At 41.5% G+C, this 14,941-nt stretch overlaps 1 protein-coding gene and 1 long non-coding RNA gene across 2 annotated transcripts; both read right to left on the bottom strand.

Moving 5' to 3' along the window:
- Positions 1-1,588: 1,588 nt before the first annotated feature.
- Positions 1,589-8,276, bottom strand: LOC103506117 (locomotion-related protein Hikaru genki-like). The gene is made up of 4 exons (XM_026821248.1): positions 8,240-8,276; positions 7,296-7,505; positions 3,382-3,561; positions 1,589-3,071 (listed from the first exon to the last, which is right to left on the bottom strand). The coding sequence occupies exons 1-4, from the start codon at positions 8,274-8,276 to the stop codon at positions 2,860-2,862; spliced, it is 639 nt and encodes a 212-aa protein (XP_026677049.1). The 3' UTR covers positions 1,589-2,859.
- Positions 8,277-14,208: 5,932 nt separating this feature from the next.
- Positions 14,209-14,801, bottom strand: LOC113466124. The gene is made up of 2 exons (XR_003390624.1): positions 14,577-14,801; positions 14,209-14,240 (listed from the first exon to the last, which is right to left on the bottom strand). It is a non-coding gene; the product is annotated as an uncharacterized LOC113466124 (long non-coding RNA).
- Positions 14,802-14,941: the final 140 nt, after the last annotated feature.

The raw sequence follows: 14,941 nt of genomic DNA, 5'->3' as shown, positions 1-14,941 counted from the left end.
TCATGATCACATAGCTAATGGAAGAGGAACTTCTAGAAACTATTTCGATTGTGAATGTTACGTGTGTGTGGAAGTAAATTATAAAACAAAGACTGAGTGGAAAGTTACGATAGAGGGTTGTAAAAATGAGCTTTAACGAGATGAAAACTTTGGATAATCTGTTTCGTCCGAATTTTAATTTTGAAAATCAATTTTTCATTTTTCCTGGGGGGACAGTGTGGGATAGGCACATGGCGGTTGCGATTATTATTGATAAAATACTCAGTTACTCAGTGCTAACTTCACATTGGTACGACGTTGTTTATATACGTGAACACAGCGACGCTTATGCTGTGCGCTTAATAAGCAACCGATAAGCACTAGGGGTTCTCAAAATGGATTGATTTTTTAGAATGCATTTTTTTATATTATCTTTTTTTTTATTAGATGGAATGAAGATTGATCTATTGATTTTGTCTTTAAAAGCGGAAAGAAATTTGCATTCAGCCAATTTTCACCGTAATCATTTTTTTTTTTTTTTTTCATGCTTCAATTTCACAAGGAGGCAACAACTCGGTGGATATTGAAACTCATCTGTGTAAAGTTAGCAATCTGTCATTCAAATTTTCACGCATGCTTATTTCTAGCGCGGGAAAACTGGTAAGATCTAGTTCTTGTCAAGGACGACTGCATTCCAATCAAGGTCACCTATTGGGAGAGTTTTAGCTTTCCCCTCTTGTTCTGCAAACTGCAAAGGTAGATATGGGTGAGTTTTAGCGAGCTTTGGCTAAAATATTTTAATAAAAGTCTTGAATGAATGACGAGCTGCATTTTTAATTACCTAAATCAGGACAAGATAAATTAAAAATAAGTTTTAGGTACTACCTAGTTCCTAGGTAATCTTTTGTAACCTTGCTCTGAAGAGTCTGAAGGAATCAAAATAAGGAAAATAACAACACATTTGAGGTCACGCTTATATTAGGAGTAAAATAATAAAAACCAATTCTATGTTTGTATTTTTCTTAATAATTAAAGCAATATTAAATTATTTTTTACATGACACGAGATAACAAAATAAAGGAGATATACATGATTATAAAAAATAAATAAAAAATCAATTTACCTACACATAATTATAGGTACCGCCTACAAACTTACTAAGATCTGAATTAATGTGGAATTACCTGGGTAGGTATAAATTTCCTCTTCTAAAAGAGCTTTCTCAGCACAACTAACCCGTTCTTACCTGTCGTTCGGAAAAAAAAATATGTCGTGCGTAGTGGGAACAGTAACATTTAATTTACATTGCCTACCATGGTGTGAAAACATCATACGAATTTCCTTATCCTTTTGAATGATGCTTATTTGGGTGTTCTTGTTCTTATACCATAAATTTTTATAATATCTCTAACCGTTTAGTCTTTATAGCTGAAAACCGCCAAAAAAAAAAAAAAAACGGTCGAACCCCGCCAAAAACGGTCAAAATACCGCCAACCGCAGCACTTACATATATTAACCAAACGTTTTGAGTTACACCCTTGTCACATTTGTGAACTACATACCAAATTTCAAGTCTCTAGCTCATACCGTTCCCAAGATATTTTGGCACTAAAAACTGACCATCGAAAATTTGACTCGATTACATTACTTTCCTTCCTATAGGATAAGGAAAGTAAAAAATCGGATGAAACTCACAATACCTATGTGGGAACGGGCCTATAGGGTTTCATTGTAAAATATAAAGTACCTATAAACTGAGAACTTTTCAATTTTTTGTCAAAGACCATGCTAAGATTTTACTAAATTTTTTCGAACCAGGAGAAACTGTAAGTATTTTTATCTAAGTAGGCACCTATTTTCTAGTTAACTACAGTTTTATAGGTACATTAATCGGTACAGTTACATCGATACAACCTAGAATACTCAGATAATCGAAAGCTATTTCCGCTCTCTAAGCTATGTAATACCTACACTTTCCATGTTTGTCATTAGCACAGCAATAATTTCATTATGATACCCCTATGGCTGTCAAATACAAACATGTATTTATTTTTTACCCAGGTACCTATAAATCAAAAGGTGCACTATCGGTATCGAAGCGTGGTACCATGGTAGTGCACCGGACATTTTGTTACAATTACAATACAACTAGTTACATATTACAACTTAGCCAGCAGCTAAATAACATTAAATGCACCATTTCCCATAATTTTACTTCCAATGAATTTTACTGGTGACATCAGGTGCTGATGGCTATTTCATGGACATTTGGTGAGGACAACTCTAGGTAGATATAAGTATTAGGAACATTGATTTAGTAGCTATGTAGGTCTGGGACACATTTCTGAAAGGACGTCTCACTACGAACTTCTGTCTTCTCACTCCTCGTGAAGAGAAACATCATAAGTACCTACCTACTGTTTGTTAGTCAGCCTAGTTCGCTTGGAAGGCAACGCATCTGCCTTGGATAGAATAGGTTTGCTCTAGGCTCTTGGGCTAGGTTGTAATTTATCCTAAACAAATAAGGTTTGTTCTCGGAACGGATGGTTTTCTCCTATCCTGTCCTTCTTGTCTCTTGAAATTCGGAACAATAATACCTCCGCTGGTGTGTCCAAACATAGTCGACCGACGAGGTGAATCTATGTTGTCGAGGCCCTGTGGACGTGTCAGTCGGCATCGACCGACTTCGATCGATGGCCGGTCGACTATGTGTGGACACACCTTTGTTCTAATTCGGGATAAAACTTCCGCTATTATCTAGCCAGGTCGCAGTGAAATAGGGCGTTTATTAAAGCCGATGGCCCTACTTATTCCAATCCGCTATTACAGTTCCAAGTCGTGAGAAGTCTTTTCACCAATGGGCCCCCGGGACCTCACAGCTTAAACATCGGTATAGTTGGTGCAATGCGGGATATCCAGGGACCACGTTCCGTCACTCTGACAATAGGGTCCTGAGGTCGGCGTTATGTCGAGGGGTTTGACATAGCCGTCGTTACAAGTCACCTGAATGTGATCCCCGGGGTCGTAGAAAAACTTGAGCGGGATGATCTTCCCGTTCTGGGGCTCTCCCGGGTACTCGCACCTTGCTTTACCTGGAACAGGAAAGGGAACTTTGATTTGGATGAAGAGGATACCAACCTAAAGAAAAATTTCGCCCGAGACGCCAATACTCGTTTGTTTTTCATCAGGGGCCCTATCAATGATCCTTAATGCGTCACTTTATGAAATTTATCTGATGAGAGGCATAGGTACTACGGGATGGGCATGCTACGACACAGACCACAGGAGTCTAATATAGTCCCCATTTCTTAAAAAAATCTAGATATCTATAGATTCTATACTCGACGCGACGTATGTACGTATTTTTCATTTCAGTCCTCCGGCCTGGCACCTAATACTTACACCTAGGAGGGGCACGGGACCAGCGTCCCGTTTCGGTGCACACTATCGTCTCCTCGCCCAGCAGATGGTGACGGTCGTTGCAGGCAAACTGGAGTATGGCACCCACACGGTACGGGCCCCCCGTTGGATCCTCTATGAGGTGACCGTTCAATGGAAGCGCGGGAACGGGACAGTGTACGGGATTAAAAAAAAAAAAAAAAAAAAAAAAAAAAAATGCTGAGGGGATTACTTTCTTTAATTTTCTTTTTAATTCAACAAGTAGAAGAATTTAAACAATACAGATGTGAACTGTGCAAGTGCAAAGGCCAAAGATAAAAATCGCGAGTCAGGACATAAAAGCTGCTGCTTCGGTACCATTGTCATTATTGTCAGCATTTTTTTTCCAATACTGAGATTACCTCCCAAGCTGATAAAATAAGCTTCTAAGAAAAGATGATTAATGAACGACTAAAAGGGCCACATTTACGGAAAAAAATGGCTCTCCAAGGAGTGTCCAAACATAGTCGACCGGCCGTTCGATTGATATCAATCGACGAGGAGACTCCATGTTGTCGAGGCAGTGTGGACAGTTCAGTCAACATTGATCGGTGGACGGTCGACTATCTGTTGACACACCTTCAAGCTGCACTGAGGCATCAATTCCATACATCTTTTCTGATTTTCCAACATTTGTTTCAGTCTGACTTTGCGGGAGAGAATTTTTCTTTTCAAGTGGGGTGTGTATCCGCCGTACATGAAGGGACTAAAGACGATCAAAATAAAAGAAAGCTATGAAAAATCTCCTGACGAAAGTAAAGATGCAGATGCGAAAGAGATTAAAACAAATTTTCGCAAATAAAAAGTAACGTCTATATTTTCAATAATAATAAGTAATAAAAAAAAATCCTCCTCTTCCTTCTACATTCTTTAAGTCCCCTTCCTTCTATCCCCTTTTTATCACCTCTTCTTTAACTTTTCACTATCCCTTGGCCCTTCCTTTCACCATCCCTTCTTTCTATAGCATTTTTACCCTCTTCCTTATCCCCCTTCATCTCCCTGCACCCCCATTCCTCTTCCCTCTTTCTTCTTCCTTTGCCTTCCTGTATATTTAGTTATTTCCTTATACCTCCCTTCTGTCCCTCAGGTTTCCCTCTCCTTTATTCGATCCCTTTCAAACGTCAAAGACACTTTTGTTGGAGATATTATGTGATAAATCCAACAAAAGATATTGCTATTTATCCTCAAGTAGGTATTGGGAGTTTTGGTGGAGATCTAAGTGGGTTTGATAAGTAGGTAGGTATATAGGTATTACCTAAGCAGCTACCTACATATGTATTATGTAAATATGTATGCATCTACTTAAGTAGGTACCTACTTTTTTACGAACCTATAATACTTGTACCCATTTAGATAATTGTTACAAGGACAACAGCAGACCCCATTTTCTCGCAGAATAGCAAATACATAGGTATGTACCATTGTACCAAGTTCAAACTGCTCGAATTAAGTCCCTTTATTCCCGTAGTCCAGACAAAGTCTTATGCACCTAGGTATCTCTACAAGTCTACACCATCACTCTAACATTCACAAGGATCAAAAGGATGATCCCCGCGAAATATCTACCTACCTAACAGTCTTTTTCTTTCTACAATGCATTTGGCCTACTGTAGATATGCTACAATACTGTAGATATGTAGGATGTAGGTATAGCACCTACCTAATATTTATTACACAATAATAGTAGTAGCCTACTGCTGGAGTAAAGGGACTTTTCAGTCCTATGCGAGCAGTATAAATAAGCACTATTATTATTATCCCTTCTTTCTATTCCATTTCAACACTCCTTCCTTCTACCCTCTTCTAATTCAAATCCCTCCTATCACCCCTTCCTTTCACCATCCCTTCTTTCTATAGCATTTTTACCCTCTTCCTTATCCCCCTTCATCTCCCTGCACCCCCATTCCTCTTCCCTCTTTCTTCTTCCTTTGCCTTCCTGTATATTTAGTTATTTCCTTATACCTCCCTTCTGTCCCTCAGGTTTCCCTCTCCTTTATTCGATCCCTTTCAAACGTCAAAGACACTTTTGTTGGAGATATTATGTGATAAATCCAACAAAAGATATTGCTATTTATCCTCAAGTAGGTATTGGGAGTTTTGGTGGAGATCTAAGTGGGTTTGATAAGTAGGTAGGTATATAGGTATTACCTAAGCAGCTACCTACATATGTATTATGTAAATATGTATGCATCTACTTAAGTAGGTACCTACTTTTTTACGAACCTATAATACTTGTACCCATTTAGATAATTGTTACAAGGACAACAGCAGACCCCATTTTCTCGCAGAATAGCAAATACATAGGTATGTACCATTGTACCAAGTTCAAACTGCTCGAATTAAGTCCCTTTATTCCCGTAGTCCAGACAAAGTCTTATGCACCTAGGTATCTCTACAAGTCTACACCATCACTCTAACATTCACAAGGATCAAAAGGATGATCCCCGCGAAATATCTACCTACCTAACAGTCTTTTTCTTTCTACAATGCATTTGGCCTACTGTAGATATGCTACAATACTGTAGATATGTAGGATGTAGGTATAGCACCTACCTAATATTTATTACATGTCTCTACTGTAGGTATAAGTAACCTACCTAGATACCTTCCCCCCCCCCCCTGCTATATTGCTCTCAGGGCCGGGGGGTTAATGCTCCAAATTTTTGACGCCTGGCCTACTGTACAGGAGAAAAATAAAGCTCGAAGGTAGATGAGGGAGGCGAGGGGCCCCCTAGACCCCAAATTTTCGGAGTCTGACGTACAGTAAAGGAGAAAAACGGAGCTCGAGGGGGGCGCCCCCCCCCTATATACAGCCCTGATTGCTCTGTTGAAAGAAAATTCATGACGACATAAATTCACCAACAAACATTGTGCAATTTTCCCCTACGTACCTACCTACGTACATTGTGTTTTGTTGTCTACCTACTAGTAACTCGTAACTTGTGCATTCTGTATCAAGCTGCCAAGAGTTGTGGGAATATTTTATAAAGCTCCTATACCTGCCTGCTCCATGTACCTACCTGTTAAAGCCTATAGGGCAGCCTAGTTAGCTGGGCTGGCCTATAGGCTTGAAATATTTGCGGTGCCCACACAGCTTGGAAATAATAAATTAATAAAATTATGCTGTTTTCCATGAGATTCATCAAGAGGAAAACCTCCCTAATGTGGACAGCCCAGAAAAACTCCAAGGATTGGGTGGTGAAACGTTAAAAGTCTCCACCTTGTCCGGGGTTCGAACCCACACCCTTCAACTCTCCAGTCGAGTTTCTGTCGTTTGTCCGTCATCAGCTGTTTCATCCTTTCATCAGATGTTTCAAATCCTTTTCCGAAAATTCTCTTATCCGATATTCAAATATGCATTAGGAAACGATAGCTGGAAACTATAGGGTGGGGGGGTGAAAGTTTCAAAACATTGGAACCCTTCTCCCTCCCCTCTTTATCCCCCTCCTTCCCTCCCTCCCTTTTCTGTGGATGTATAATAAAATATAAATTATGGAAAAATGACATCTTGGAAATTGAACGATATCGGAGAGAGAGAAATAGACAACAGAAAGAGATAGGGATAGGGAGGGAAGGAGAGAGGGCTAGAGTGAAAGGAAGAGCTAGGGAGAAAGAAAAAGAGAGAGAGGGAGGGAGAGGGAGAAAAAGGGAGGGAGAGCAAGAGAGAGAGAGAGAGAGAGAAAGCCGTGGCTAGGGAGTGATAGAAAGGAATGGAGATAAAGTTGGAAGAAAGAGAGAGAATAACTGTGGACAGGGAGAGAAGATAGTGAGAGAAAGAGACAAAAAAGGGAGAGGAAGACAGAGAATAACAGAAAGAGAGATAGGAGAGAGACCAGAGAGAGAGAAAAAAAAGGAAGGTCAGAAAAGTCTATTCTTACCATTACACTCTGGAATGGCGCCGGACCAGGATCCATTCTTCTGGCACACAATATCAGGCGGCCCCTTGAGCTGATAGCCCCAGGAGCACTGGAAGATGGCATGCCCCCGGTAGGTGTTGTTCTGCTCCACCAGAGTGAGGTAGGGGTTCTCTACGACTATCTTCGGACAGATGATTTGCTGACACGTGGGCACTTCGCCGGACCATTGCCCTGTGGAAAAAGGGGGAAAGAGTGATTCACAGTTATACTTGATTGTTCTGGATTGAGTAAGAAAGAACAGGGAATTCCTCACCAAAAAGTTGAAGTGAACGTTAGTAGGAGAGAGAGAAAGAGGGAGAGAGATTAGAGAGAGAGAGAGAAAGAGATTTTTTTTAAGAGGTTTGACAGAGGGAACTGTAACTGCAGTATGTGACAATGGGTATGTATTAGAGGACCACCTGAAACCTTCTCGCGGACCACTAGTGGTCCACGGACCATAGGTTAAGAATGGCTGGTCTACAGGGTGTGCTCATTGGCCTTGTGATATATAGGGTGGTACAGGTGTCAAGTCAAATGATAAGAAGAAAACATAGTAGGTAGGTACCAATTTTGTTTGAAGGTATTATAGGGATGGGTATAGGTAAAGATGTTTGATTGAGGGAACTGTAACTGCTAGGGTCTTATCATCCCGAGACCGAAGAGAGAAGGAAGACAGGATAGGAGAAAGCCAGCCGTTCCGAGAACGAACATCATCCGTTCAGTATAAAATCCGCCCCGGGTGGGAATCGAACCCGCGACCTAGCGCTCACAAGGCAAACACTCTATACCCACCAAGCTAGCTAGGCTGGCTTAAATGTTTCTTTTTTTATATATTGTGATCTTTAGGTACTTTATAATAACACTTAACAACAAACATAAATCTTCTCCAAGTTACAATTGTAAGCATGCAACTTCTAATTGTTTACAATTGGCGTAACCATTGTTTACAATTCGCGCCACCATTGTTTACAATCCCCACCACAATCTGGCTTCCCCTGGCACCAAGACATAACTTCTAGTTTTGAATTTCCCGCCACATAAAAACGTCACGACAGAAAACACGAAGGCAGTGGCGGGGCGTGAGATTTTTTAAGAGGAAGCTATAAAACCCGTATAGGGGTAGGCCGGTAGGGGTCGACTGGATGGAACACATCACACTCCTTGAGGCACACTCCATTGACATTTGTAAAGGGTCTAGGTTTACCTTGTCCTTGGGATCAATTTTACTTGAAGAAACCGTTTACGATTGGCTGGTGGGTTTAAAATCCAGGTTGAAAAATAACTGAATTTTACTGAACTGAATCTCTGGCGCATATCCTCTATCAACCCTGCAGACGGGAGGGCCCTAGGCATTTAGGGCCCCCTGTTTATAATTTGGAGCATCCCGCAACCGTCGTCAATCCACTATTGAACCAAGGGGCTCTCAGGCGAAACCTTGCGGGGCCCTCAAAAAAACCTTTCCACAGTAGGTACCTAGGTACGGGTTTTTTCCACAGTACTGTGGCAGTCTGGCAGAGTTTCCCTAGCTTTCATAAAGGAGCCGCCACTGCACAAAAGATAGTTGAATTATGTTTTGGAAAATGTTGAAAGCCAAGCACGAGACATTAACATAAAACAAAAGCCCATAACGGCTCTTTTCCGTCTGCCTGGTTGAGTTGTAGGTACCGAGGTGGAAATCGTCGCTGTGGAGGAAAAAAACCGGGAAATTTTGCCTTTGAAAACGGGGAAAACTGCGAAGATTTGCAACTTTAGCCTGCTTATTACCTAGTTCAGTTGAAAGATAGCGCACCTGTATTGTGTGTGCCGACTAGTTTGACTTCCGACCTTTGCGAGCGTTATCCGAAACAGATGAAGTTGTGCTAGCCTAGTTACCTTGGAGCGTTCTCGGTAAATTCTCGACAAATTTCGCCCTTTCAGAGATGATAGTTTAATAGGACCTCCCCCCTTCCCTCTCCCTCTCTCTCTCTCTCTCTCGTCATTGTATGGGTGAATAGGGCCAGGAGACAGAAAGGGAAAGGGGGGGGGAGTGGGAGGAAGGAGGGAGAGGGGAGGGTCACCAGGAAATGAGTGTCGTTTCCTGGCCAAGCGTACTTTTCACTGTGATGGATATAAACAAGTGAAATAAAACTAATGCGATTCTATTTCCCCTCCCTTTATTGCCCTCTCCCTCCAACTATCTTCCCCTTCCTTTCCCTTTCTTCCTATTTTATTCTCTTTGTCTATTTCTCTCTCATCCTTCCTCTTAGAGTCCTTTGGCTTCCCTCTCCCACATTCCCTTCCCTTCTTCTTCTTCTCTCTTTCCTTTCTTTTAGTTTCTTTGTCTATTTCGTTCTCTCATTCTTCCTCTTTCAGTTCTTTTGTCTTCTCCTTTCTCTCTCTGAATCTCCCTTCTTGAAGTCCTTTGGTCTTCCTCTTTTGGTCTCTTTGTCTATTTTGCTCTCTCATTCTCCCGCTTTCAGTGTTCTTGTCTCCTCCTCTCACGTTCCATTCCTTCCTCTTTCCTCTCTATTCCCCTTCCTTTTTCTCCCTCTTTCAGTTAGTGTTTCCTTCTCTCTCTCTCTCTCTCCCTCTCTGTCTACTGCATATCCCCTTTCGTATTTTCTCACAATTTCCCCTATCTCTCCCTTCGTTCAGCCTCTGTCTCTCCCTCTTTTAACTCTCTTTCCCTATCTCACTCCCACACCTTCTCTTTCTCCTCATTTCGCAAAACTATTTTTATTTGCTTTCCTTTTTCCTCACTCTTTTTTTGTTCCTTTCTCTCTAGCTCTCTTCATCTCCTTCCCTTGGATTCTCCATTTCCTCTTGCTCATACCTCGCTCTCTGGCTCCTCCGTCTCTCTCTCTCTCTCTCTCTCTCTTTCACTCTCTCCCTCTTTCTCTCCCTCTCTCTCCTTCTCTCTCACTGGTGTACCGGTCAAAGGTGTAATACCCAGGCTGGTGTGAACGCTCTCTGTTTTGTCGTCATTTCGGGCGACACATTTTTCACCCGGGGGGTAAGAGACCGCGGGACAAAAAGCAGTGACTTCCCCTCTCGTCAAATATCCCTCCGTCCCAGAAAAATATCCCTCTCTTACTCTCTTTTCTCCCCCTACCCCTCTTTCTCCTCCCTCTACCTCCCTTTCAGTAGGGGGAGGGGTAAAACATTGAACGTCACGTGCGGTCATTAGGGACAGGAGAGGAAGGAAAGAAAGGACAGGAAGAGGGAGGGAGAAAGAATTGACAAAAAGAGGGAATGGTGTTAAGGGGAGGGGGAGAGTGGGAGAAAGGAAGAGAAAAGACAAAATGACAAAGTGAAAAGGGGAAGAGAGGAGAAGAGGCAAGTGAGGGAAGAGGGAGAGATGAGAGAAAGGAGGGAGAGAAAGAGAGAGAGAGAAAGAATTGACAAAAAGAGGGAATGGTGTTAAGGGGAGGGGGAGAGTGGGAGAAAGGAAGAGAAAAGACAAAATGACAAAGTGAAAAGAGGAAGAGAGGAGAAGAGGCAAGTGAGGGAAGAGGGAGAGATGAGAGAAAGGAGGGAGAGAGAGAAAGAGAGAGAGAGAAGGACGGAATAGAGGAGAAGGAAGAGAGCGGACCAAAGAGGGAGAGAGAGAACGAGAAGACAAAATGACAAAGTGAGGAAGAGAGGAGAAGAGGCAAGTGAGGGGAGAGAAAGAGGAGAAAAAGAAGAGAGAGAGAGAGAGAGGAGGAAAAAGAGGGGGAGGTGGACAAAGGTATCCCGTTTCCCCTCCCATTTTGATGTCCTGAATCAAATCAACCCCCACCCACCCTTTTAGAAGCTCTCCCCTTTTAGGAGCCCCCCTTTTGGAAGGCCCCCCTTTTTTTGTAACGTGACGGTGTTAAAACATTATGAGCGAAACATATTATGCAGATTGATTTATGTATAGGAATATACGGGGTGCTGCTGTTGATATTTACCCTGTGACACTCTGAATACTGGGTGGGTCATGCTCTTGATACACTTGAATCCGAAATAGATTAAAATATCAAAATGAGTTTTATAGCAAAGAAGTTACTAGTGAGTATAGTGACCCAAAATACACAACCCAAAGTTATGACTACCTACCTCATATAAACCATCCGTGTGAAATCAAACTTTTTCACTCAAAGTCTCACATTCAATACCCGCGGGTTTCAATTCAATAATTTTATTTTATTTCGTTTCAATACCCAGATTTTTATTCAATACCCAAGTTTTTAAGTTATTATTCACACTCACGATTCATCAGATAACACCGAGTCCCTTCTCACACTTGCCTGATTTCCAAAAAATTCCCGACATGATTGATTTCCCTTGAATGCCGTGAGCAATGAACAGTATGAAACGCCCCCCCCCATGGGGTGGGAAGGCCAACAGTATGAAGCACCCCCCTCCCCCCTGGGTGGGAGGGCTACGCCATTACCTATATTGAAATCCACCCAAAACCACTCGGAACAGATAAGAATATCTCCTTCACAACATCACACAACGTCATGAAAAGTCGAGAAATGATGGAGAAGAAGTGGATGAAGAAAAGAAGTAAGAAGGAGAAGAGAAATAGGAGAAGAACGGAGGAGGAGAAGGAGAAGAAGATTCAGGCTATACGCACATGGGTCAAGACTGCCTAGCAGTCGTCTTAACTGTACTGGCCTCGCATGATCCATGATCCAGCCTTTACAGCAATACTTGGGCATTCCAAAATTATGATTTTTACACCATTTCATCCTACATCTAAAGCTGTGTCCACACATGGTTGACTCCGTCGATCGACGAGGTGAAGAGGTGAATCTATGTTGTCGACGCAGTGCACGGTTTCAGTCGACGTCGATCGACGACATCGACTATGTCTGGACACAGCATAAGAGTCAGTCTTCTAATACGAGTCAAATTCCTTGAGATTAAACACATCTACAGCCAGCCTAGTTAGCTTCACAGCCTAACGCTCTCTGAAAGTTGATTAGATTATTCAAACTTTTTTGGTTAAAACTCAAGGATGAAATTTCATATCATCAGCATAAATTAACTTCCGTAGAAGAAAAGCTTGGAATTTTAAACTTCTTCATTTCACTCTATTGACATACAAAGAGCCTTCGGGCCTGCTGAACAAATGGGGGTGGATTTAGCCTAATTAAAGTTGAATGTTAATAAGTTCTTAGTTGAACATATTAATATTCATATAAGCACCTACTCGTAGGCAAGTTACTTGTAATTAGAAATCTTCCATGTATCTCTAGCTCTACTCTAGCTCTACCATTGTATCTCTAGCTCTACCATTGACTATCCAAACAAAACTAGAGGACTCTTAGTGGAAGGTAACCTAGGTCCAAGGGTAGACCCTTAGGGCTCTAGGGCTTTATTATTATGGACCAAATCTCCGTGTCTAGATTGGGACTTGAACCCGCGGTCTCCCACAAGTGGAGCGCTTCAGTAATAACTAATAACCTATACACACGCCGACACAGGAGTAGGTAGTGCCCAGATCGATCCCAATAGCGGGGGTTTTGCCCATGGCTGGATTTTGGTTCGCGAACTAAATAAAGTTACCCTTGGGCCGAAAAAAAAAAAAAAAAAAAAAAAAAAAAAAAAAAACACGGAATTTAACTGGAGTTACCTACTGGAGTACCTACTGTTTGTATTTACTTCACAAAGATAGCTATTCCAAGTATTCCAACTTAAGTTGTACTTTCCTCATCTGATTGCCATCCTAGTTAGCTTAGTTGGTAGTGCATCTGCATTGCAAGCGCTAGGCCGCGGGTTCGATTCCCGCCCGGGGCGGATTTTATCCTGATGGGGTAATGTTCGTTCTCGGAACGGCTGGCTTTCTCTCTATCCTGCTTCCTTCTCTCTTCGATTTCGGGACGATAAGACCATAGCAGTTACAGTTCCCTCTGTCAAAACCTCTTTAAAAAAAATCCTCTTCTGAAGCTCGAGTCCCCGTTCTGGTGTGATAGTGTCTAGCGTCTGTACTAAACCAGAGGAAATCCAAGAGAATCGGAATAGGTTCCGTTCCGAAAGGAGAGTACAACTTTACTGGAGCTCAAGCTTACTGGACCGATAATATTATGCTTCGATAACTTTGTCAAAAGAAAAGACGAGAAGAAAATATATAAAATAATGAAAAAGCAAGAAATTCGCGTTTCAACTCACGTAGACTGCGTGTCATTATGACAACATGGGAAAACGTCGTGTCTAAACGTCAGGTAACGGCATATAGGGTAGGAACTGGAACGTCAAATAACAGCGGTATAGGATAAAGGTTTAGCGGATGGAAAATGGAAAAGCCCGTCAAATAACGGCATATAATATGGTAAGAGCGGTTTAACGGATGGAAAATGGAGAAGTAGAACTACTGTTATACAGGGGGGGTATACATATACTTTTTAGCGGGTTTAAGCAGCCTTAAAGGTGTATTGCCATGGTTAACGTGTTGTACTTTGAATCTAGAGGTTGGTGGTTTAAGTCTTCATGTCAAGTTGTCAAGTCATAGAAAATGATCTATAAGGTGTATTATTTGGGGAATGATATTTGCGACAGTCACTTACGTATGATTAACACATTGAAATGCCCTTTTTAAGACGGTTGATGTGACTGTATAGCTCCCAAAGTTTTTTAGTGACGTGGGTTTTACCCTCCATTCGGCAACAAGCTACCCGACGCCTCACTGCCTCACCCAGCCTGAGTGGAGCTGGGGAATGTCAGTGTGCTTTTGTCCAGAGGTTAACCCTTCCGGATACCAACCATGCCCCTCGTTTAACTTCAGTGAACCATTGGGAAACGTTGTTTTCAACGTGCCATTGTCGCTGGTTTGCTGGAAAAGTATGAACACAAATTGAGGAGCTGGGTGCAAAAAGGGAAATATGGATTTTTTGCCCTTTTTGCGTAAAACGGTTTTTTAAATAGAACGTGGTGCGCTCTATTCTTGCTTTGCTCTTCATCTTCTCTGCCTTTTACCTATAGGGAAAGGGAAAGTAATAAAATATATCATGATTATGAAGAGGGAAAAAAAGGCATCTCTATTTTGATGGGTTTGGTAGGTAAGTACCTACTATTATTAAGTATTATTTTTATTTTGATAAAGATAAGTATACCCTTTTTTATGGGATGCTATACCCATAATAGCTTTGTAAAGTAACCCTAGATTGCAAATTGTGTCCTCCTCCTCCAACAGTGTAAGTTAAAGGAGAACAAAGTTAAGTCTATGGTGTCCACAAGCTTAACTTTTGTAATTCTTTCATGCCTATAATTCACAAGAGAAAATTGATGAGAGTACAACAGTGGGTTACTTACAATCACCTCTCTACCATCGGCATCAACTATTGTCCTTAACTTTTGACTATCAGTCTTCACTCTGAATAGTTTAGGGTCTGCAGACGTCATTTCTCGAAAGTTCAGGCAGTAGGAATCCTAGGCACTTGGAAGCTTGGACGACTAGAACTAGAACTTCCTTTTTCCACTTTTCAGTCCCTCCTTTGGCCTCTTTCTCTTTCCTGTTCTTATTCTTAATTTTTTATCACAAAATTTATCAATTTAAAATTTTGAACATTTCAAAATTTCCCACCAAAACCAAAAGGCAGGATGCCGGATTTTGTAAGCGTCCGTTCATTGAAGCCATTTTTTTTTTTTTTTTTCTCCTCCCCTTTTAAAATAATGAA

Source organism: Diaphorina citri, unplaced genomic scaffold (assembly GCF_000475195.1).
Source record: "Diaphorina citri unplaced genomic scaffold, Diaci psyllid genome assembly version 1.1 scaffold215, whole genome shotgun sequence".
In the NCBI taxonomy this organism is placed as follows: Eukaryota; Metazoa; Arthropoda; class Insecta; order Hemiptera; family Psyllidae; genus Diaphorina; species Diaphorina citri.
The sequence above is the reverse complement of the archived record's forward strand: the minus strand, read 5'-3'. Positions and strand labels throughout refer to the sequence as shown.